The sequence below is a fragment of the Antechinus flavipes genome, chromosome 3 (assembly GCF_016432865.1).
Source record: "Antechinus flavipes isolate AdamAnt ecotype Samford, QLD, Australia chromosome 3, AdamAnt_v2, whole genome shotgun sequence".
In the NCBI taxonomy this organism is placed as follows: domain Eukaryota; kingdom Metazoa; phylum Chordata; class Mammalia; order Dasyuromorphia; family Dasyuridae; genus Antechinus; species Antechinus flavipes.
The window spans coordinates 418,155,934-418,180,302 of record NC_067400.1 but is presented as its reverse complement, the minus strand read 5'-3'; the positions used below and the strand labels follow the sequence as shown (position 1 = coordinate 418,180,302).

Here is a 24,369-nt window from a genome sequence, read left to right as displayed (position 1 = left end):
AAAGTCTTTATGTGAACATTATTAATGATAAAATTTATTATATGCTAAGGTTTGATCACAATGGAATACTCTCCCCTCAAATCACTTTACTTTTCCCTCCATATTTTTCACAGTCCTGAAAGATTTTGCTTTGGAGCTACAGTCTTGGATTAATTTGGACAAATTGTGTTTCCTTATGATTTTCCAACCATTTAAAAAAATTTAACAAAAAATTTTATCAATGGTTGTGCTATTGGCAAGTAAAAGACTGTTTAAGAATTTTCTAGAGTATCCTTACAGTTTTGATTTATTATTCATTACCACATAGTTTTATTAATTCAAATTTTAGATTTTCTATCCTTTTGATACCATTACATTTATATACTTTTAGTGAAATGAGGAAAAGTGAGAGATTGGGAGATGAAAGGAAAAGAGCTTCCAGATCAATAGCTGAAAATGTAAATATTATGAAGGTATTATGGATAGTGCAAAGACCATTACATTGAATTGGTATTCATAGACCTGAGGTTCATGTTTGAGCTCTAACAGTCACTAGCTCTATGACTGTGGCTAAGTCATTTAATCTTTGGTTTCCTCAAAGCTAAAATGGAGATGATAATATTTGGACTCCCTACTTTACTTGATTTCTGTAGGAAAAGTATTTTATAAATGTCATAATTTATAAATGGGAGTTGTTACCATGATTATTACCTAATTAAACTCTATGTTTTATTTTGGTAATGAAAAGTAAAGGCTGATAAGTTCCTCAAATGAACTCTGTGGTTCCCTCCATGTAAATGATCATATTTAACTCAGAAAAGAATACATCTAAACTTAGAATCATTAGATTTAGAGCTGGAAAAAAAGTTAAGAGCCTTGTCAACATTCATTTATTAGCACAAACAGTTGCTGTCTATTTCAGTTAAGAAATTCCTTGAGCTGATTGCTCAATTTGAACTGATTTGCTGATATTGCATGTGATATTACATGCTCAAAATGAGCTGATTTGCTGATATTGCATGTGATTTAGTGGATTTAATATGCCTTTAAAAAGATGGCAGTTGACTTCTTCTCTGAAAACAACTTTAAAAATTCTTATGCTACCCTGGGCATGAAAATTATTGACCCTTATTACTAAACTTTACAGTATGATGGGCAAGATGGTAAACAATTTCCAGTGTGGGCTTTGAGATCTTTATTTCTCCTCATCCTGTTCTCTTTAGTGACCAAAATTGACATTTTGCTTGCTTGACATTTATTAAACATTGCAACTCCTTAATATTGTAAGAATGATGATGATGAACTTTTCTGAGGGAATGTAAGAAAGCTAAACTAATTTACATCTGGAGCTGGAAGTTGATGGGGGAAAGAGAATATTCCTGTCCCTGTGTCTACAGTATTTTTGTTCTTCCTTCTGGGATGGGAGCTACTCTACCCCTATGTCAATGGGAGGCTGCCATTAGAAGTTGTTGATGTGGTTAATGGTTTGATTTGAAAGGAATAAGGAGTTGGACTTCTTTTCTTCATGTCATTGTTTGGCAAATTTGGCTCCAACCCCTTTGGCTGTAACAAACATAAGATCTCAGCTGGGATCAAATGCCTTCAAAATAGCTTATCTCAGTCTGATGCCCATAATACTCAACATGGGACTATGCTGGGTGTTGCTTAAAAATAGTGATAATTACTCTTAAGGTTAAGTAGTGATGCCTTCTGAAAATTCTGTTAGCATTATTGATTCAGCATCTCACATACAAGTCTTTAAACATTGGATAAAATTCCTTCCTGAAATTCAGATATATCAATATAATTAAGTTCCCCAAGATAGGAAATTCTTTTTTATACCAAAAACCAAGTACTTTTCACAATTCCTGGAACTTTGTAGGCACTTAATAAATGCTTAGTGGTTGATTGTCTGATTAATGACATTACCCAGAACTATAAACCCTGCTCAAAGGAAATGAGGTTCATCTTGAATGACTTTATCAACTCTTGCTAACTCTTAGTAATTACTTCTTCTAAGAGCTCACAAATCATCTCATTAATAATACATTCTATAATGAAATTGTAAAATAAAAGGCTTACTAGTCTCCAATTTGAAATATTTGCCTTTGTGAAAAATCAGAAAAGTGTTTACAAAATCTTCATAGCAAGGCAACTGCTATCTATATTATCTCAAATATCATAGCACAATTATCTCAAATAGCAATAGTTCAATAATCTCACTCAGTTTATCTTAGTCAATTGAACTGATTGAGGGCAGCTAGGTACCCTCTTATCTTGTCCTTTATTTTTAAATTCCTATTAAATTATTTTTGAGGTTTTTATCAGTATAAATACTCAGTTTCCAATGTGGAGAAAATTACAAAATTTGAATTATATAGTTCTGCCTTTTCTTCTTTCTTCACTGTCACTTCCTTCTTCACTGTCATCTTCCTATTCATTTGAAGCATTCTATTGCTTTTATAGAAGATGAAGAATAGAAGAAGACATAATCTGGAGCCAGCTCCAGAACATGAGTATTGATTATTAAATTCTTGTTCTAAGAATTTATCCTTTAGAAATTGGAAAATGTGGGGCAGCAAGGTGGCATAGTGGATAGAAAAAACCCTGAAGTCAGGAGGACTTGAGTTCAAATGTGACCTCAGACACTTAACACATTCTAGTTGTGTGACCCTGGGCAAGTCACTTAACTCCAATTGCCTTAGCAAAAGAAAAAAAAAAAGGGAAATGTTTAAATCTAGGCTTAATTTATTGTTTTGTTGATTGCCAATACTTAAGAAAGTGGTAATAATTAAGTGATAAATTTTTTAAATTTAAGACTATATGTACATCCTCCCTTCCTTCTCCCAAAGAGCTTGGGGGGTTAAACACTTGATAAATATTGTATTACTCAGTTGATGTGTGGTGGAAAGCTCAGATGATAAAGTCATCATTAGATTAGAGAGCTGGTGACAATAAGTTAATAACAATAATGATAACTGGCATTTATACTGAACTTTAAAGTTGTCAGCGTACTTTCTATAATGTTTGGGATAGCTTTCTGGAAGTCTTCCAGAAGGTCCTTGGTCTCAGCAGAATAGACACCATAAGAATGGACCAGAATAGAGTCCAAAGTCTGTATTGTCTCTTACACAGTCTGTGTCTGTCATAGTCTGACAAGTCTCTCCCTCTGAGTCTGGCTTTGTCCCCAGTTTAAATTGTTTCCGATTACAATTACATCACTACAGCACACTGATTATATGTGAACTAGAGAACCATTTCATCACCATGCTAAGTACTAAGTATATATGTGAACTAGAGAATAATCATCTCATCAATTCCACTAAGGTTAACACCTTATTTCAATATACTTGAGAGTTCAGATCCTCTACAACTTTCCATCTGTTTTCTCATTTGACCATTCAACATCTTTGATATAAAAGTATGGAGACCTAAATTCAAGTCCTATATATATCATTTTCTATTTTTGTGTTGATGGGCAAAGTACTTCATTAATCTGAATTTCAATTTCTATAGTATAACAAGTTTGACTAGATAATCTCTAATCTAGCCCTAAAATTCTATAAACTTTTAAAAAATGTTCTGTTGGGCACAGGGAAGGCCTGGAAGACTGATGAGTTAGGTATAGCTTAGCCAGCTGGTGGATCAGTGACTGTCTCTATCAAATAGTTGGCATTGACTGTCAGTGACTAAGTGAGTGAAAGCCAGAGTAGGACCTGATCAAAATTAAGCTGTAGAAATGATCGCTGGGATCCATTTATTAACAGTTCCTGCTTAGCTTTTGACCGGATCTCATTTGTGGCCAGAACAGGAGCATGTAGACCAATTAGACATATAGGATCTTGTATGGAGTTTCAAAGACAGCCTACAGGTATGGATGAGAAGCAAAGCAAAAACAAAAAACAACCAAGGGAAAAAAAAAAAGGCCACGGGAGCATATAGGTTCTCAGGGTTCCAACATTGGACTTGTCAGAGCAAGAAAGAGTGGCCAGAATTGGAGATAATCAATAGAGCAAGCTCTCCTTATATGTGTTGCTTTTTAAAGAAGCTTCTGATCACTCTGGCTTAAGGATTTGTGTTTTCTGGTTTTTAAAGAGGAATCTTCAGGATCACAGAGAGAAAACAGAAGGTATCAAATGGCTCCCAACAGAATTCTCTGGTTTGGACAAGGAAGGGGGTTAAATGTCATTTGAACTGATAAGGATGAGATACAAGAGGTAATGTGTCAACATAGATCTCTAGGCATTAGGAACTAGTCTTTTCTCCCAGAATTTTACATATACTGAGTCTCTAACTGTAGGCAGAATGGAGCATATAGGAGAATATGATAGTATAGTTTGGTGCAGTTACTTTATTTAAACAGCCATACTCTGTCCAAAGAAGTTTATTTAGTTAGATGGATGTCAATCTGGATGGAAGTCTCTAATAATAAGTGACAGAGCTTTTTCTTCAGTCCTATTCTACTAAAAAAAAATCTTATCAGTGATTTGAATAAACCTATAGGAGGCATTCCTATCAAGTCTACAGATGACACAATGAGGAAATAGATAATAGCAAGCAGAAAAAAAAATGGATTTTTAGAGAAGCTGACAGATTAAAATGAGAAACTATAGCAAGATAAAAGTGAATAGTGATATGGGAAGGTTCTGTGTTTAGGTTTTAAAAAACCAATTACATGTGTAACTGATAGAGAAGACTTGACTTCACTTCAATTCAACAAAATGCTTATTCAGTGAAAACACTGAATAAGAGATTAAAATTTTATTTTAGGTAAAAATAGTTCCTGCACTCATGGATTTTGTAGTCAGGTAGGGGAAATGACATATTCTATATAACCCAAAAGAACTAATATTTAGCACTTAGATGGGGCAGTGAAAAGAGACAGGGATGGAGCTGGAAGGGAGGTTGTTAATTGATTGGGAGAAAAAGAGGAGAGGAAGTTGGTCAAGGATTTATGGAATAGGTACACTGAATTATTCTTTAAGGGAAGGGAAGGAAGACATTTCAGCATTGGAAAAATTGTGAGCAAAAACACAGGGGTGGTAAATTATTGAAGTCTAGCAAAAATGAAGTAAGTTATATGAAATAAGATTAGAAAGGTAAGATGCTATGAAATTCTGTGGGACCTTGAATTCTAGGAAAGGGATTATCTATTTAATTTAGTCAAAAGAGAGGTCTTGAAAATTTTTGAGCAGATAAATGATGCAAGGAGACCAAAGTATAAGCATTATTTACCTGGATAGATTGAAAAAGGCAATTTGGAAAAGTAGGAAGGAAGTGTTAGGAAGAAGAGAACCTGAATTTAAATCTCAGCTTGATTCAGTAATTCTATTTATTTTGACCCCAGTTTCCCCATATATTAAATAAATGAATTCAATGTGATAACTTCTAAGATTCCTTCCAGCTCTAAATCTATGCTGTATATAAAGTATAGTTGAGAAGGTACTTTATTGGTCTGTTGTACAAAGAAGTGAAAATGAAGGCATATATTCTCAGATTAGTGGCATTAGAAATAGAGACATTGATAGCATTGAGAAGTATCTTTGGGATAATCAGTTTATAGATGATAGAAGCAAAATCCAACTAGTTTGAATGATTGCTTCAGGCACCAATAGATAGCAATAGAACTGAGATTAAAACTCAGATCTTCTATCCTTGTCTTTCCATTGTATCTTGTAGCTTGATAGAAAAAGAGATACATTAAATTTATGGTATAGAATATATTATATATTTTGTAGATTATAATATATATGTTTGTGTGTATTTTATTTATTATTTATCATAAAATATATTGTCCTTGAACATAGATATTAATAGCAATATAAAGCACTGGTGCTTCTAACTGAAGCCTTGAAGTGAATGAAATTGCTGAAGGAAATATTTGGGAATTACCTACCCCAAGGAATCAAGAAAAGGAAAAAGAGATTTCCTTTTCCCCTTAAAAAAAATATTTAGACAAATTGGAAAATAATCAGAACATGCCTTTGAAACCAAGTCAGGAGAAGCTGAAAGAATCGGAAAGAAGAAAGCAGATTATCAGTTCTTCCAAAGCTTCAGACATCAGAGAGGATGACAAAATACAATTAATGAGATTTGGAGATCAGAAGTTAGTTTAGTTACTTTTGCACTAATATTTTCTGTTCCTAAGGGTGATAAGGGGAGAATTAGTGAAAGTAGTACATCCAGAAAAATTGGCTTGATTTGTACATGTGAAAAAATTCTGGGATAGTGAGTTGAAAAACATGCACAAATTGAACCAGTCAGGTGATACAATTTTTTTTTCTAATTTTAAGAAGTTAAAACTGCAAAAATGAAGCTCAATAAGAACTAATTTAAGGTAGTAATTACAATTTTATAGCACTGCTATAAAATTTGCATATCACCACTTTCTATCCAGACAACATAGGCAACCATTATTATTACATTTTTACAGATGAGAAAGAAATTCAGACCTGAAATTTTGTCGATATAGGAAATTTTCAATGAGAAAACTTCCTTTGCCAATGAATACCTGCTTTTCGATTTATAATCCTAGAACATCAAAATTTTGATCAATGCAACAAATAGCCATGATTCCAGAGTACTGATAAGGAAGCTATTACCTATCTTCTGAGAGAGAGAAATAATGGTTTCAATATGCAGAATGTAGCATACATTTTTAGAGGTGACATGTTAGAATTACTGCTTGACTATACATAGTGTCATAAGTGTTGGAAAGGGTGTTCTGACAGAGAAATGCAAGGGATAGAAAATAAATGTTTGTAATTTAAAAATAATTAAATTATAGTCTCAAAGAGTTGTTGCTTGTAGGCATTAAAAGATTAAGTAACATAGTACATTAAGTACCATAACAATACATTTAGATCATGTGTTAGAGACAAGACTTTAACTTATTCTTAGAATGCTGCTTTAAAAAAAAAAAAAGGGAATACACTTATAGAGGAAGGATGAACCAAATATGTACAAATGCAAAGGTTGAGGAATGATGATGGAAATAAAAGTTGAACACAAATTTTAAGAACATATTTTTTTTTTAATTCAGTACTTAGGGTTAAAGGGAAAATATGATAATGAAGCACATAAATGGGGAAATAATGTGTAGAAACATTTTATCCAATAGTTCTGTATCCTTCAAAAGGATAGTGATATGGAGATAGCTAAGATAGCTCACAGAGGAACCATAAAAATGTGAACATATGTAGTTCCGAAGCTTCTAGGTAAAATATAAAAAATCAGCCAGTCATCTGGATGTTTTATCTACACAACTCCAGACATTTGGATGCTTCATCTCCATTTTGGGGATATTATGTAATTCTCCATACTTAGGCAAAAAATTATTAAAGTTCTGGAAAAAATTTGTGTAGAAAAGCTAAAAGGAATGGAATTATCCAGCCTGAAGAAGGGAAAACTGGATTCAATCTAATAATGCCTTTATATTGGTTTAATGGTGGTGTACAAGTGTCACCAGTAGATTAGAAATGTTCTCTATATCTATTGAACAAAAATGGATGGTGAAAAGAAAGGAAAGAGGCTCTCTCTTCAATAGAGTGGATATAGTTTAAAGTAGAGATGGGTTGATAAATGTTTAACAGAAGATTGTGAATATATGCACACACTTGTAAATTTAATCTGTGTGATTAACACTTTCTTAAATCTTAAATATGTCCCTGATTTGTACAATGCTGATTCCTAGGTTATAAATACTCATATTGCAATTTAACAATCAGTTCTGTGAGGATAGAATTGATACCATAGCACCCTTATTTAAAAAAGAGGATTTTTTTTTGATGGTGATATTTAATTAATTGGTTCATCTCCTTTATTCTCTAAGAGGACCAAAATGATATCACCGTGTTGAAATAAAGGTACAGTGTGTCTAAATGTGACTGATTAGACCAGTACAAGCTCTGAAGGTTCTACTCCAGATCAGATATAAATAGTCCATATGAACATTTGAAGTGGAGACAACTTTAAATTTACACATTGCATATATCTTTTTAGCTATTTCACTTTGGCTTCACTCACAGAGCACAGAACCTTTTTTGAGGTGGGCACACCATAATAGCCTGTCATTTGCTAGTACCTCCCAAGCCTCACCATCAATACCAAAGTTCTTTGAGATCTTGAGAGTGTCTTTGCATCACGCCTGACCTCTGTATACTGGCATACAATACTGATGAACCTTTTTTGGCAACTAAATTTTGCTATAATTTTCCACAAACCTTAATGAATGAAAGTATTGAAGTTCTTGGTCAGATCATTGAATATTGCATACAAATCTCCGTTACACTCCTGGCATTTCTCCTTGAGTTTCTGGGCAGCCTACACCATATCAACTTTCTTGGCCCTTTCTGAAGCCACATTGGTTCTCAGGTAGATGACCATCTTTCAGCTCAAGGATCATGCCTTTATCATTAATCAATGTGGCTCCATCAGCATTGAGTAGTTGAGATGTACATAGGCCTTTGGCCCATAGATAGTCTTCAGGGGGATCATAAAAGCATTCTATATTATTAGGAATCAACATAAAACTGAATTTCATGTGCCTTTTTACTGAGCCAAGAATCCTGCATATCTTTAATATTTGCTTGCATTTTATTTTTGATGGAAATAAAGTTTGCTTTCTTAGAAACAGGCAAAACTATCTTACTGTTACACTTGGAGTTCTCGTTTTTTGTTTAGCTGTTTCAGAATTTCCCTATAATTTTCATCAAACCAATCTTGATGCTTAGGAGTGTTCTAATCTAAATAAATAAATGCAGTGCTGTGTGCCAAATCTCTAAAAGCTGCCTATTCTTTTTTCTGCTCCACTGTTATCAACTGTGAGTTAATTTTGCTTTCCCTCCAACTTAGCAATGAATTGGTCATACTTGGAAAAGCACTTAAATCTGGTTATATTAAGTCTTCTAGCAGTCATCTTGCCTTGGAGCTACTGCTTTTGTTGAATGCCGGCGTTTAGGTTAGAAAGGATAAGTCTATGATATCCCTAGCATTCTGTACTATACATCACCTTTATCACTTGCACATTTTATCTGTAATGGTTATTAAATACTAAAATAATATATTAAAAAGGTAGTGGGACCTCTTTCTCTATCTTTTGAAAATAAGATTCTGTTCTTATTTTCTGTTTTCTCTGTTATGTTCTATATTCTCTATTTTCTCTTTGTGGGAATTTAAAGGAACATCAATGAGAATAAAGATCAAGAAGGGAAAAGACTTCAAAGTCTCTTCCATTCCAGAAGCTGTCATTTTAGTAGAGGTTTTTAAGATATTGTATACTTGGCAATTAATAAAAAAGAAAATGGCAAGCAATTATTTGTAATGGGTAATTCTCATTAGTCACTGTTCAAATATACAAAAACTTAGAAATATCTTAGCTAGATAGAAAGATAGATAGATAGACAGATAGATGGATAATAGAAATATCTTAGAAATAATATAATCATTATTCTGGCTGTAGCCTAGAGATATATTAATAGTCAAGAGCCAAGCTAAACAGAGCACTCAGGCTGCTATAGAACTCTTCAGACTTTTTTAAAAAGAATCAAGTTTGCCTAAATTTTTCTGAATGATTTTGTTGATTTCCATGTGTAGATTGCTAAATGTGGCAAACATTTCTTTTCTGGAATGTAAACAATCAAATTCTGTCATTCAGTTGAGTAATATTATAGAGCACTTAGAGGTGTTCAGCTAATCAGGAGTAGCTGAAAATTCCTCAACCTGTAATTTTGCATAAAGAGAGGGTACCTCATGCTGTGCAATTAACTAGTTTTATTAGCAATAAATTTGTTTGCTTCTAGCTAACCCTGTGTCTACTGCTGCAAAGAGTTTTCAGCTTGATTTTGAACTTCATCTTGAACTAGCCAAGTATCAGAGCCAGCAAATGGGTCATGGTAATCCCATGGAGCAATTCATACTTAGCTTAGTAAGTATGACTAGTCATTGATATTTCTTAAGAAGGAAACATTAATTGTTGGGTATCCAATGAAAGCCTGGGATTAAGGATTTCTCAGTACATTGTAGCTTTATAAGGTAATAATCTTCCCTTCTAATTTATAGCATCCAGATATTAAATTCGATTAACATTTATCGGGCACTATGCTAAGCACTGGGAATATAATTGAAAAGAAAAAAAAAAAAGATAGTCTCTGCTCTATGGGAGTTTACAATCTAATGGGGGAAGATAACACCCAAAAGGAACCAAAAGCCTGAACTTGAAATCCAATCTCTGCCCTCTATTAAAAAAAACAAAACAAAACAAAACAAAACAAAAAAAACTTTGGGAGAAGCTTAGTGCTCCATTTTTTCAGGTCTCAAAAGACAGTAGAGTAGTCTGAGGAAGCTAGAAAGTCATTTATGTCCAAGGATGAGTTAGCAACATGAGGATGAGATAAATTTAAATGTGAGCTTATTAGAAGCATTTTAGGTAATGACAATTTCTATTAATGGATTATCTGGACAAAATTATTTTCTCTTTTTAATCTTTTTTTAAGAGAGAGTACAGAATTTATGTGAAATTATTAAAGGTAAGTAAGGAGGAAGTAGGGAGGGAGGAAGACAGGAATAGATTTTATAACTCAGACCTTTAAATAAAAATGTTTTGAAAAAAATAAGCAAAATATGCAGGATGTTCCCAACATCTCAGTGCAGTTTTAAGCTAATTAATTAAAGCTAATAAAGCAATAATAAAGATAATAATAAAGCTTTAATAATAATTTATGGTATTAAATCTTAAAACTACACTAAGAATCTAGGGACACCCTATGTCAGTTAATTCCACTGTTGAATCATATTTATTCATCATTATAATTCAATAGATATCAAGTATTGGTTGTATTCAAAGCTGAAAAGTTTTAATTTGATATTATTATTGTCCTTATGGAGTCTACAATGTAGTAGAGGGATCATATACCATTTGAGGAATGAAAGTGGATCATACATGCTTCAATCTTTCTTGTGAAATAGATTAGATAATTTAAGCGATGTGGAGAGGTTGAGAGAAGGTCAGGGATGAGGAAAGAGAAGAAAAGAGTTAAACCAATTGTTATAGAAAATGAGATACTCAAAGCAAAAGAGTAGAGAAATCTTGGTGAATAATATTGAGTGAGCCCAAATGATGATTGGAATGACAAATTTGTAATGGGTGAAATCAGTCCAGTTTCATGATTTTAACTCAGAAACCTTAAAGCAGGAGCAGAGAAATCAGATGGTAGGGATTAGTGTGGAATGAGGGTTCAGCAAGCATCTAAATGCCAACTATGTACCAGACATTGTATACAATACCAAAGTCAGGAAGAAAAATCATCAGGGCAAGAAATTCTAATGCAATGACTAGTGAAACATTGTAGATGCAGACAGACTATGAAGCCAAGATACATATGGAGACAATTAAGGCCATAGATGGAATGGAAGAGAAAGGATGAGTAAAATGATCAAGAGAATGTTTAGTATGAATGACAGAGTGAATGAAATGGAAGGATGATGGAATTCTAGATCTTAGAAAGAGGGCAGTTTTGAGAAGTGGTGAGTTGACTATGCTGGTATGTGACCAAAACTATGTTGCTTTGTTCAATCATGACCTTATTTTCATGATCCCATATAGAGTTTTCTTGGCGAAGATACTAGAGTGGTTTGCCATTTTCTTCTTCATTAAATTAGGCAAAGAGTTGGAGTAATATGTCTAGCTAATGGGTATCTAAGGCTGGATTTGAACTCAGGTCTTCTTGGCTTCAGTTTTAGTGCTCTATCCAATGAGATACCTGGCTTTTTCTTGTGACCAAAATGTCAATAGAGAAAAATGTTTGTTTGAGGAATTCGTGATGAGACTGTTAGTGGCTCCTAGAAAAGACTGAAGAAGGTCTTCTCAAAGGTCCCTTTCACCCTTAACTATGTGATCCTATGATCCAATAAGTCATGTCATCCCAACCTCCTCATTGTACGAAAAAGGAAACCCACATTTGAAGAGGTTAAATCACTTGCTCAAAGTCACACAGTGAATTAGTGACAGAATTAAGTTTAGTTTTATGAGAGACCTTTTTTCTAGATTTATTTTTATTTTACTGTTTACAAAATGATTTCATATCTATTAATCTCACCAAATTTTAATGGGCAGCAATTATCATCTACTTTTTATAGAAAAGGAAGCTAAAAGTCTGAAAACTTAAATTACTTGATCAAAGTCACATACTTAGGAGAAATAGAATTTAAACTTGGATCTCTTGACTGTCTTTCCAGATCTCTTCCTTGTTAGGCAAAATTTGACAAAAGGCTAATCTTTCAGAAATTTTTATTATCAACTGAATTCAAAGTCTTACATTATAAAATGTTAACAATAGTCTTATAAGAGGAAAAAAATGATAAAAGTCCTCTCTAGTAATATCTCAGCTTTTAGCTCCAAATGCAATTTCTTTGGCAGCATTACAACATTTGTTAGCTGGATATATGGAGGTACTTTTGTCCACTAAACTGCTTCTAACTCATATATAAAAAATGCTTTTACTTCTCATACTGTTAGAATGGCATTCTACACAAGCACCATATTTGTATAAATCTAGTTTACCTTGACTTCCTATGACTTTTTATGGTGTCCAAATGTTAAATCTTCACCATTTGTTTCATTCAATTTCAATTTCCCTTGAGTTTTTGCTAGGTTAGCTTGCCCTTAGTAGGATATGTAACCAAAGAGCCTATTCTTTACTAGAGCAGCATGCTTCTTGGAATCTAGCCTGAGCTGTTCTCCAAGGGCATGCCAAGTAAAGAATGAGTAAGCTTCAGTGCACCGCAAAAAATCACTGAGTTCTAATTTTTGTAAGTTCACAAGATAAGTGGTGATTAATATGGAGTTTCTTACCAGTCCTTCTTTATCTTCCAAAAAGTAGCACCAAAAAGAGAGAAATGACTGGTCAATTTAATCTTGTTAGCAGTTAAGGGTGTTTCTCCAAAGGGAATTTCTTCATGGATCTAAGGAAAATTATTTATTTGGTTAGTGTAAAAGAAAAGAAATTTCTTTTCCTCAAAGAGGCTCTATTTGGCAAGAATTTATATACCAACCAACACTCTTTGATTTGACAAACATTTATTATGAATCCATTAGGTTCAGCCACAAAGGCAAAGTGCAGAATGTAAAGACAAAAGAACAAAATCTTCTTTGTGAAGAAAGAAAATGTACTATAGATAAATAGATACAGCATATATACAAAATGAACACAAAGTCACTGAAAAGAGGAAGAATACTGGCAGTTGGAGTCATAAGGAAAGACTCTGGTGGTAGCTGAGCTTTGCAGGGATCTACAATGTAAACATGAATTCAAAGACAATATTCTTATATAAGAAATATTCTTATATAAATCTTAGAATTGAAGGGATCCCAGAGATCATATAATCTAATTCCTTCATTTGACATATGTAAAAACTGAGGCCCAGAAATATTGAATGACTTGGCCAAGATCACTTGGATTATCAATAGCAGAACTAATAGAACAGGGCAGTGGTATGTTTTATTATTGTACCTGCAGCACCCCGCTCTTGCAGATGAAATATTCTCTTTACTACACTCACTACACCTAATATATCTCTGATACATTATATTTATATCAGTACTTCAAGGGCCTAGGATTTTTTCTGTGTGAGATCTCCCTTCATCAATCAAACAACTATTTATGCCTTAATTGATGAACTTCATAAGTTTCTAGGACCAAATCCATTCATTGTTTGGTAGCCAACTATTTGGTTTCAAGTCTCTCTGCATTCATTTAAGCTGATATTTTTGGGATAGCCATGTTCATTGTTGGGGCCATCCTTGAAGCCTTTCCAAACAGTAGGACTCATCATGCAGATGGCTGCTAACAAAGAAGCTAGGGTCACTCCCATGCTACTCTGAGCCTTTAGATGAGTACTTTGGTGAAGAATGCTATATTATAATACAAAGAAATAATCTAGTAAACTTTATTGATTATGCTAAGGACCTGCCAATCACATTTGAGGGCAAAAAAAAACCCCAACCAACCATTTTCTTTATATGTTTAAAATTTGCTATTTGTCACTTAGACTGAGTTACTGAAGTGACCTTTGAATCTAAAGTGATTGTTCCAAAGGCCATGATGTATGTGTGACACCACTCATTAAAAAGAAAACAGAAAAATATTTTGGAAATAGTGCAAACCTGCTCTTTAGGTTCTACTTATAGTATAGCATTGCTAAGAGTAGATCAAAGGGCTGGTTTTCTCTCTTGCATTACAATTAAGAAGCAAGTTTTTCTTTTTTTTTTTTTCCCCTTTTCCTTTTTTGAGAGAGAATATGAACAAGTAATGATAGTGGTGGGGGGAAAGTGAAATGAATGAAACACTTTTTGCTTGTTCATGTATTCATCAGAATTGAAAACTTTAACTTTCCCAAAGACATGCCCAGAAGGCTTCAGGTAATTGGCTTTATCCATTTATACTTGTCAAATGGGACAACATTCTGGGAAGGGTCTGAACCAGATTAAAGTGTAATTGGGAAAGAGTTAACAAAATACACACAATTAAAATAAAACAGATAAAACACGGGGAGTTTTTGGTTTATTTGTTTTGGCAAACAATTGGGATTAAATGATTTGCCTAGGTTCATATAGCTAATAAGTGTTAGGTGTCTGTCCATACTTCTAGGATTTGAACTCAGTTCCTGATGAATCCAGAGCCATTATATCATCCACTGTACCATTTAACAACCCTATTTTTGTTGTTGTTTTTGTTGCTTGGGGGGCGGGGGAGGGTTTGCTTTTTTTTGCTGAGGGAATTGGGGTTAAGTGACTTGCCCAAGATCACACAGCTAGGAATTATTAAATGTCTGAGACCAGATTTGAACTCAGGTCCTCCTGACTTCAGGGCTGCTGCTCTATCCACCCTGCCACATAGCTGCCACCTAGAATCTGGATCATCAAACAAAGAATTAGGAAGACTATAGTTTAAATCTAGTATCAGACACCAGGTTTGTGACCTTGGGCAAGTAATTTAACCCTGTTTGCCTCAGTTTCCTCATCTGTCAAATGAGTTGGAAAAGGAAATATCAAACCATTCCAGTAATTTTGCCAAAAAAGTCCCAAAAGAGGTTATGGAGTCCGATAGGACAGATACAGAACAACAAGGGACTGATGCCAATGAGACTTTTGAATAGTACTAAGCATTAGAAGGATGCTTCATGCATAATAAAAATATTCATGGAGAACATTGATCCTATAAAGATTCTGGGTAAGCTTTTTTGAAAACCTTTGAAGCTAGGTGTGATGGTGCCCTTGGCAATCCTTGTCCTTGGAAAGGTTCAGGCTGGTGGATCATTTGAACTTGGGAGTTCTGAATTGCATTAGACTGAGCCAAGAAGCACCTTCTTCCCTTCTCTAAGATATTGCTAGAGGATTTGCAAAATGAGTAAGTATTAAGTATGCAAAAAAAATACATGAAAAAAAACTCATGAGTATTGTGAGTCTTGTATGGGAGGTGATAGGGTAGGGAAGCAGTCTTCTCAAAAAGGAACAAACTAGCTCAGGTTGGAGCCAGACAGAGCAAATACCCAGTGCTGATTGTCAATTGGTTTGGGCTTATGAATGATGGTTGTATTTTCAGCATGAACCAGATAGGGAGACCCAGTATTAAAACAAAACAAAACAAAACAAAACAAAAAACCTTAAACTTCTCTCTGATTGAAAAAAACCACAGTGTATTCATTAAAACTCAGTCTCCAAATAAGATTTTATATTCATCCACAGTGAGCTAATGAAGCTAAGTTCCAAGTATAGGACTGGGGGTTATATAATTGACTGTACTGCTACCATATTTAAGGGACACAAAGGTAGTAAATGTATGTATGTATTGTCAGAAAGAATATTGAAAACTTCCATCCTTTATAATCTCCTATTCCCCTTCTCTGAGTAAACATTTACTAATTTAAATGAGTATCTACAATATCTGCATTCTTAATTACACTCTGAATAATACTATTACCTGATAACAGGAAGAAAATCAAAGAAATGCTTCTTTCCTTCTCTCATATATCATTGGAGGATTTGCAAAATGATTTAAATAGAGCACATAATAACAGCTAAAATAAACAGATGCTCCAAAAATAGGGTATACATCTCTTAAGCAAACACGAAGAGTTATGAATGGTGGTAGGTAGAAAATATAGGAACTCTCCAAATTCATTATATGTCTATGAGGATTAGGATATGCTTTCTAGAGGTCCTGGGGCAAGTGAAGAAATAATTTCATTCAATGGATTGACCATTTCCTGGGAAGGACTAAAATCCATAATCATGCTTTCCAAAGATCCTCGGGGAATCATACTTCTAGGAGCATATCTTTGAAGACCTGACTAAGCTACTTCAAATGATTCTGAAATATGTGAAAATTTATGACATTCTTTACTATGAGCAGAGGTTGTCAAATTCCACTGGACCTTGAGTCAGGAAGACTCATCTTCCTGAATTCATATCTCTCCTTAGACACTTACTACCTGTGTGATCCTGGGCAAGTCAGTTAACTCTATTTGCCTCAGTTTCCTCATATGTAAAATGATCTGGAGAAGGAAATGGCAAACTACTCCAGTAACCCGCAAATGGGGTTACAAACATGACCGAATAACCACAAATCAATATGGAACTACAGGAATCTGTTTCTATTTTATGTTTGACACCTCCAGATGGCTCTGGAGGATACAGTGAGACTGGTGACTTTGCACAGTCTTGCCTTTTTTGATATCATTGGTACTCTTTGTGAATTAAGAACAAACAACAGCAACAATTCATTGGCTCAATGGTGATGGTGATCTAGGTTAGAACCTTTCCCTTTCCTTAGCTGCACTCTCTGTCTGAAGATTTACAACTATAGAATGATGAAAGAAACAATCACAAAAGTAACCTGACAATCTTTCCTTAAGACAGAAGTTATATATCTTTGGCTCTTTTTTTAAAAAATCTATATTTCTGATATAATCAGAGAATTCTTATTGTGGAAACTCCTTACCAATGCAGATCTGCAAGTGGGCTATTTAATTACATATAGTCTTATAAAGAGTTGCTTAGGACAATAAGAAATAAAGTGACTTGCCTGTGGTCACCCAGCTAGTAGATGTCATAGACAGAATTTGAAAGGCAGGTCTTCTTGATTCTAAGGCCAATCCTATGTGCAACTATGCCTTGTTGCCTTTTTGTACCCTTTGACACACAGAATTAAACATTTGGAGCCAAAAGAGATATTAGAGATTATTTCATTTTAACCCTTCATTCTACAGGGCTGCTGTTTAAAGTTGAAATGACTTGGTCACAAGGTTAGTAAATAGCAAAGGTGCGGAATCTAATCCATATTCTGTAATTCAAAATCCAGTATTCTTTGTAGTTTCATCCTAGCTTGTTGTCAATGTCAGGTCATGATTAGAATAGTGGAGTCTCCAAAATCTCCAAAATTCAGAGGTAAAGTGAGAAAACAATTGATAGGTGAGGAGATAAGCCAGTCTTGAGCAAGATAAAAGATGTGAATATAACTGGTAGATTTGATTATTTGAATCATCCTAAATATCAGTAAAATGATTTCAGTATCTTTCATTTCTTCTACAAAAGGGCTGAATTTCCTTTCCCCTAAATGTGTTTAAGAGAATGTGGTATTTCTAAACTAAATCTATATAGACTTAGGTATGTATAAGACACATGAATTTAAGAAACATATCTAATTTAAGTAAGGCAAACCTGAAACCTGGAAAGAGAATGCATATTCAACCAGTAAGTAATTCATTGTTTTTCTTAAAGAAATAAAGATATGACTGAAATCAGGAAAAAAAAAACAACTTGTGAAATAAGGGCAAGAAGCTAATACTCAACATTTACTGATTCAATGTTCTGTGGAAGATCTTTCCAAAGGATTACACAAGAAGGGAATTGAAACCACGAGACTGACTAGTGGATCCATCTTAGTAGTGGAGGCTGATGCAACAGAAATCATAAATCTTTCTTCAAGTTAAATCATCAACATCAAAAATCCATTCTATAACAATCCATGAACCTGTTGCTCTATTTGTAAGGTATAGACAGGAAACAAATGACCATCTTCCTATGTTAATAGATCCTTGGTTCCAGATTTATTATTATAATATTGGGACTTCCTAAGTGCCTGAGTAGACTCAGTGCCATGGTTTTATAAGGCACATCTAGATAGGCTTTTTGATTACTAAATTGTTTATTATTGTTTCATCATTATTTCATAAGACTTTGTATTTACATTCTGTTCAGAAGTTTTCAAAGAGTTTTATATACATTATTCCATTGGATCATCCTAGTATACAGACAATAGTGATGTTAGCTATCTATATACAACAGTGAAAGCTTAGCTATCAATAAGTTCAATATGAGTCTATAGTGATTGTCAGCAAATCATTCATCATTATTACATAGGATCATAAAGTTTTGATGGTTTTTTTTTGTTTTGTTTTTTGTTTTGTTTTGTTTTTTGGTACAGGAAGATCTTTAGAAAACCATAGTCCAACTCCCACATTTTATATGTGGGAATACTGAACTCTAGAGAAGTGCCCAATATCACAAAAATAATACAAAGTATGCAAACCTAGTTCTGTTTATGCTAAATCTAATGTTGTTTCTCATATACCATACTAGACTTGCAAAGGACAATGATTACCATGTTAGGATTATTGAAGTTTGCCCATTTTTCAAGTACTTGTCTAATTTTAATAACCCAGATATATTACCAAAAGGATGTTTTAAAAATATTTTGTGTTGTTAATATTTATCTATATTTGCATAAAATATTATTTATTTAATACTATTTAATTATAATTTACATAATATATACATAATATAATAAATCACAAAATAAAAATATTTATAAAATAAAATTAGTTCATGAATTCTGTTCATGAATATATAATATATAATAAACATATCATAATATAAATATGATTATATATAATCATAAATAAATTGTATTTATGAGTGTATACTTATTTATATTAATTTTTCCAATTACATTTTTTTTTAATTTTAATATTCATTTTTTAAAATTTGAGCTTCAAATTCTCTCCTGCTTGCCCACCCCTCCAAATTTCTTGAGAAAGTAAGCAATGTGAAATCAGTTATACATTTGAAGTCATGCAAAGTGTATTTCTATAATTGCCATGCCGCAAACACGTGCACACCACACACATACACACATGCACACACACACACACACACACACACACACAAATAAAGAAAGTTAAAAAAGTATACTTCAATCTGCACTCAGTTTATTAGTTTTCTCTCTCCGGAGGTGGATAGCATTTTTCATCATTGATCCTTTGGAATTGCCTGGGATCATTGTCTGTCAGAATAACTAAATCATTTACAGTCATTGTTACAATATTGCTGTTACTATGTGCAGTGTTCTCTGGGTTCTGCTCCCTTTACTTTTCATCATTTCATATAAGACTTTCCAGGCTTTTGTGAAACCATCCTTCTCATCATTTCTTATACAACAATAGTATTCCATCACAATCATTTAACACAACTTATTTAGCTGTTCCCCAATTATTGAACATCCCCTCCGTTTCTAATTCTTTGCCACCACAAAAAGTGTTGCTATAAATATTTTTGTACAAAGAGATAATTTCCCCTTTCCTTTGATCTCTTTAGATACAAACTTAGTAATGATATTGTGGGGTCAAAGGATGGACACAGTTTTATAGCCCTTTGGGTATATTTCCAAGTCGTTTTCCAATATAGTTACACCAGTTCATAACTCCACCAGAAGTGCATTAATATCTCTATTTTTCCACATCTCCCCAGCATTTGTCATTTTCCTTTTCTGTCCTGTTAGCTAATCTGATAGATGTGAAATGATATCTTAGAATTGTTTTGATTTGCATTTCTCTAGTTAATATTGGTTAAGATATTTTTATGTGATTGTTGATAGTTTTTATTTTTCTTCTGAGAACAATTTGTTCTTTTGACCATTTATCAATTGAGGAGTGGCTCATATTTTCATAAATTTTGCTCAGTACCTTATGTAGTTGAGAAATGAGGCTATAATTTACTTAACTCTAAAAAAAAAAAAATCCCCCTTCTGTTTCTTACTTTCCTTCTAATTTTTATTGCATTAGTTTTGTTTGTGCAAAAAACTTTTTAATATCATATGATCAAAATTATATTTTGTTTCCCATTAACTTCTGTTTTATTTCATCATAAATTCTTCCCTTACTCAGAAATCTGAAAGGCTTCAGTGCTCCCCTAATACATCTTCCTTTATACTTGTCATTTATTCATTTTGACATTATCTTTGTATAGTGTAAGATGATGGTCTATGTATAGTTTTTGCCAAACTGCTTTCCAGTTTTCTCAACAATCTTTGTCAAATGGTGAGTTCTTGATCCAAAACCTTGGATTTTTGAGTTTATCAAACATTAGGTAACCATGGTCATTTGCTACTGTGCATTGTGTACCTAATTTATTCCACAGACAAAAGGATATTTTTAGAACTTATTTCTGTTGCTACAAAAGAGGAAACTCTTTAGACTACTCTGTTGGCTAAGATAAGAACAGTATATTTAACAAAATAAACAAAACAAAGCAAAAATTCTGTCCAGGAAGAAAGACTACAAAGGAATTCTTCATGTATTCCCATACACCAATCTGGTCTCAAGAAGACATAAACATAACAAAGGTAAAAGTGCTTCAAATATATTACTGAGTTAAAATCTAGGAAACCCCTTAGTGTAATAACAACTTTCAACATATTTTGGCACACTTAGCATTGCAAAAGCACTTACCAACATGTTCCTATTTTACATACTTAATAGAAATTTTCATTTCTTAGAATACTGTAAAAGACAGTTTTTCTAAAGTGAACAGGCTTTTGCATAAAGAATTTGTGATATAGCAAGAAAAGAAAAGATAAAGATGGTCAGAAATTGAGCAATTCTTATTTATTAGAACATTGTTTAACTATGAAAATTGTACTTTCAAATTTGTTTTTGATTTTTCAACAGGCAGAAATACTCAGTGTCCTCAGTCACAGAAACATCATCCAGTTTTATGGAGTAATTCTTGAACCTCCCAACTATGGTATTGTAACAGGTAAGAACACCTTTATTAGTATACAGGCTTTTTATTTTCCTTTTCACACTTTACAAGGCTTTTAGCTTAAAATATGTTAAAATGCTTAGCACTAGATTCAGTTATGAACTGTATTCTACTGTCAGATGTCACTTTTGTTGCCATAAAGCATTAATAAAACTGATTATATCAATATAATTAAGAATGGTGTTTCTACTTCTACCCATGTTTAATTGTGCTAATTATATCTGAGTAAATGCTATTTAAATGCACTTGCAGCTGCAATACCAATATTTGAAGGTGCTGTTTAACTAAAATTTCATTTAATTAGTTGAAATGAGCGATGCTTTTTGCAACTCTGTGACCTTTTACAAATTAAGATTTCTTGAGCTATTCATGTTATAATTCTTTGCAAGGCATTTTAATCCCATTAGAGCATTCTTACTTCAAGGTCTCAGACATGAGAACAGTATTTTTCACATTTGGTCATTTGAGTTGATAATGACCTTGATTTAAGTCATCAGTTAATTAGGAGCAGCAGCTTAGAATGAGGTGAAAATATATTTTCTAAAATAGAACATATAGAAAATATTGCACCTATTTTTTGTACTTTATGCTTGTATGTATTTCTGTTCTGCAGTGAGAAGCTATTAAGAATATTATGTTGATTATGATTTCCATAGGATTTAATTTTAAAGAGCCTCTGACATTTCCAGTGAGAAGATCTTTAAAATGGTATGGAGTTAGAGTCATGTAGACTTTATCATCTAGACATTATCATGTAGCAAAAGTAGATGTGATCAGCAATTTAATACCTTCTTCTCAATTGCTATTTTAAATTCAGATACCCCACTTTCTTTTGAAGACTGACAAATAATCTTAGATATTTAGGATTAAGTAGAATGTGGTTTGAGTTGTTGAGTTCATCTGTCCACCCTAAGAAAGAATTATATGAGGCTTTTCCTTATTCCCCAATATTTCCCTAATTTCCAAAATAACTTATATTTAGTACACATAGGGATCCCTAAATAGTGTACACATTTAAAATGTGTACTATAAAATGGAATCTCCTTGAGGACAAATAGTATTTCACTTTTATCTTTGCATCCAATATGTAGTATACTACCTGACACAGTGTCTATCACTTTATAATCTTGTTGATTAATTTGTCACTTACAAGCAAACTACCTCCAAAATATGATTATCTATCTTTTTTATTCTTACATTTCAGATTTTGTAATATTGGGGACATTCACAGTGAATTAAGCCTTACTCTCCATATTTAAATTCCAGGATCAGAACTCAACAAAATATTTTTCTATTCTAGGAGGATTTAGGAGAAAATTATAATTTAAGGGAAAGACATAACCACTCTAATACCATCCCAGTGCTTTACACATGGAAAGTATTTTGTAAATGCTGATTGAATTGATTTGTATCAGTCATTTAGATAAAAACATCCCTGGAGTACTCCCACATTGTATATTAAAGAAAGATGAATGGACTCTAAAAGAGCTGCCCCAAAGAGTTTACAATCAAATCAATGTCATATGTATAGCAAAAGCAATAGTACTAGTAGTATTAGTAGTCATTGTAATAGTGATAGTAGGACCAGCAGTAATCATAATAGAAGTAATAGTAAGTGATGGTAGTTTATTAGCAGTAGTAATAGTAGCAGTAGTAGGAAGAAGAAGAGTAACAGGAGGAGGAAGAGGAGGAGGAAGAACAGAAGTAGTAGCCATAGCAGTAGTGGTAGTGTCAACAGCGATATAGTACCAGTAGTAGCATGTCCAGGATGCTATATATTGAGCCAAGCTACTTCTCAACTGATTAAAAATGGGAAAATACAGGCATACCCAGAGATAAAGTGCACAGAACTTTTTCCCAGGTTCCTTATATGGAATTCAGATGTCTCCATTTTTCTTCTTGTCAGCATCTTTATATCATTAAATTTGGATCATTGCCTAATATGTTGAATTTTTAAAGTTATCTGTGGATTTTAATTGCTACAATATTAATTATATGCATAGCATTTGTGCTCTGCATTAACTTGAAAAGCCATTTCCTGCTGGCAAAGAGTGACATTTATGACAGAAATTTAAATTTTTTGAACTTTAAAATACTAAATGTCCACTCATATCATCATCATTACAAAAATTACCACTATCATAATCATCTCTGATAGTTTTCTGGCTTTTTCTCCTTTTCTCTTACTTTTTTAGGTTCCTTATTCTACTTAAACTTAATTTGTAGAACTGCATCTGGTTTGATAACTCTAAGGCAGGATTATACCTATATCACCTATATGACACATGAAAGTGTGCAATATTAAAGAGATTGATGCTCTTTTGTTTAACTAAATCAAAAGCCTTTTCTCCTTCTTCTTTGGCCATTTGAAAGAAAGACTTCCATTTAAATAAAAGGAGAAACTATTTCTGGTGTTGTTTGAAGAAAAAGAAATAAAAATGGGGCTGGAGGAAGGGTGTGGATTGCTTATTCCACAGCTTTGATTGTAATTAAGATGGAGTCACATTTCTATCTATCTCCCCTCACATATAAAAATGTCTAATCATGTTTTCATTGGTAGATATGCTTCATTCTATTTTTTCATTAATACTATATTAGGCCAAAGCTTTAATTTCATCCAATCCATAGAAGGATAGCAACATGTAAAGAGCACTGGATTTAGTGTCAGGAAACATTGGTTCAAATTCTTACTTTGCTATTTATTTCTGGCATGAAATTGGGCAAATAAACCTTAGATCCTCAGTTTTCTCACCTATAAAATGAAAATTTAGAATTTGGTTATCCCTAATTATACCTTCCAGATCCAAATCCTGTAATCACCTCTGATCTCTGGCCCTCCACCCTATTCGTAACACACTTCTAGGGAGGATTCCCTTTCTAGAATATAAATTCATAGGATCATAGATTTAGAGCTGGAAGAGACTTAGGCTGTCATTGAGAACAATCCCCTAATTTTAAAGATAAGGAAATTGCTACTCAGAGAAATTAGCCAACTTGCATAATATCCTATTATGAGGATTTGAGGCAGGATTTGAACCCCACTCTTCCTGGTTCCAACTCCACTACCCTGTACACTATACCTTACAGACTTTCAATTGCTCTTAAGGAGTCTTATTTTCTGTTTCAGTTTAGAACAGACAAATATGTCAGCATTGCAGCATGCATTTAACATTTTTTTAAAGCAAGAGAGACAAAATTTAAGAGTTGAAGTCCCATGAGGTTACTAGAGTAACCTCTGAGCTAGAAGGCATTTCCCCCCATTACCAGAAAGCAGATGCTTATCTTCTTGCCCT

General features: G+C 33.3%; 1 protein-coding gene across 4 annotated transcripts in view; it reads left to right on the top strand.

Moving 5' to 3' along the window:
- The window catches only part of MAP3K20 (mitogen-activated protein kinase kinase kinase 20), a 214,700-nt gene that overhangs the window by 70,737 nt on the left and 119,594 nt on the right, over positions 1-24,369 (top strand). For all 4 annotated transcript variants that reach the window (XM_051991086.1, XM_051991084.1, XM_051991085.1 and 1 more), the window contains exon 3: positions 20,983-21,070. In XM_051991086.1, the coding sequence (XP_051847046.1) occupies positions 20,983-21,070 (88 nt within the window). The remainder of the gene's footprint in view (positions 1-20,982; positions 21,071-24,369) is intronic.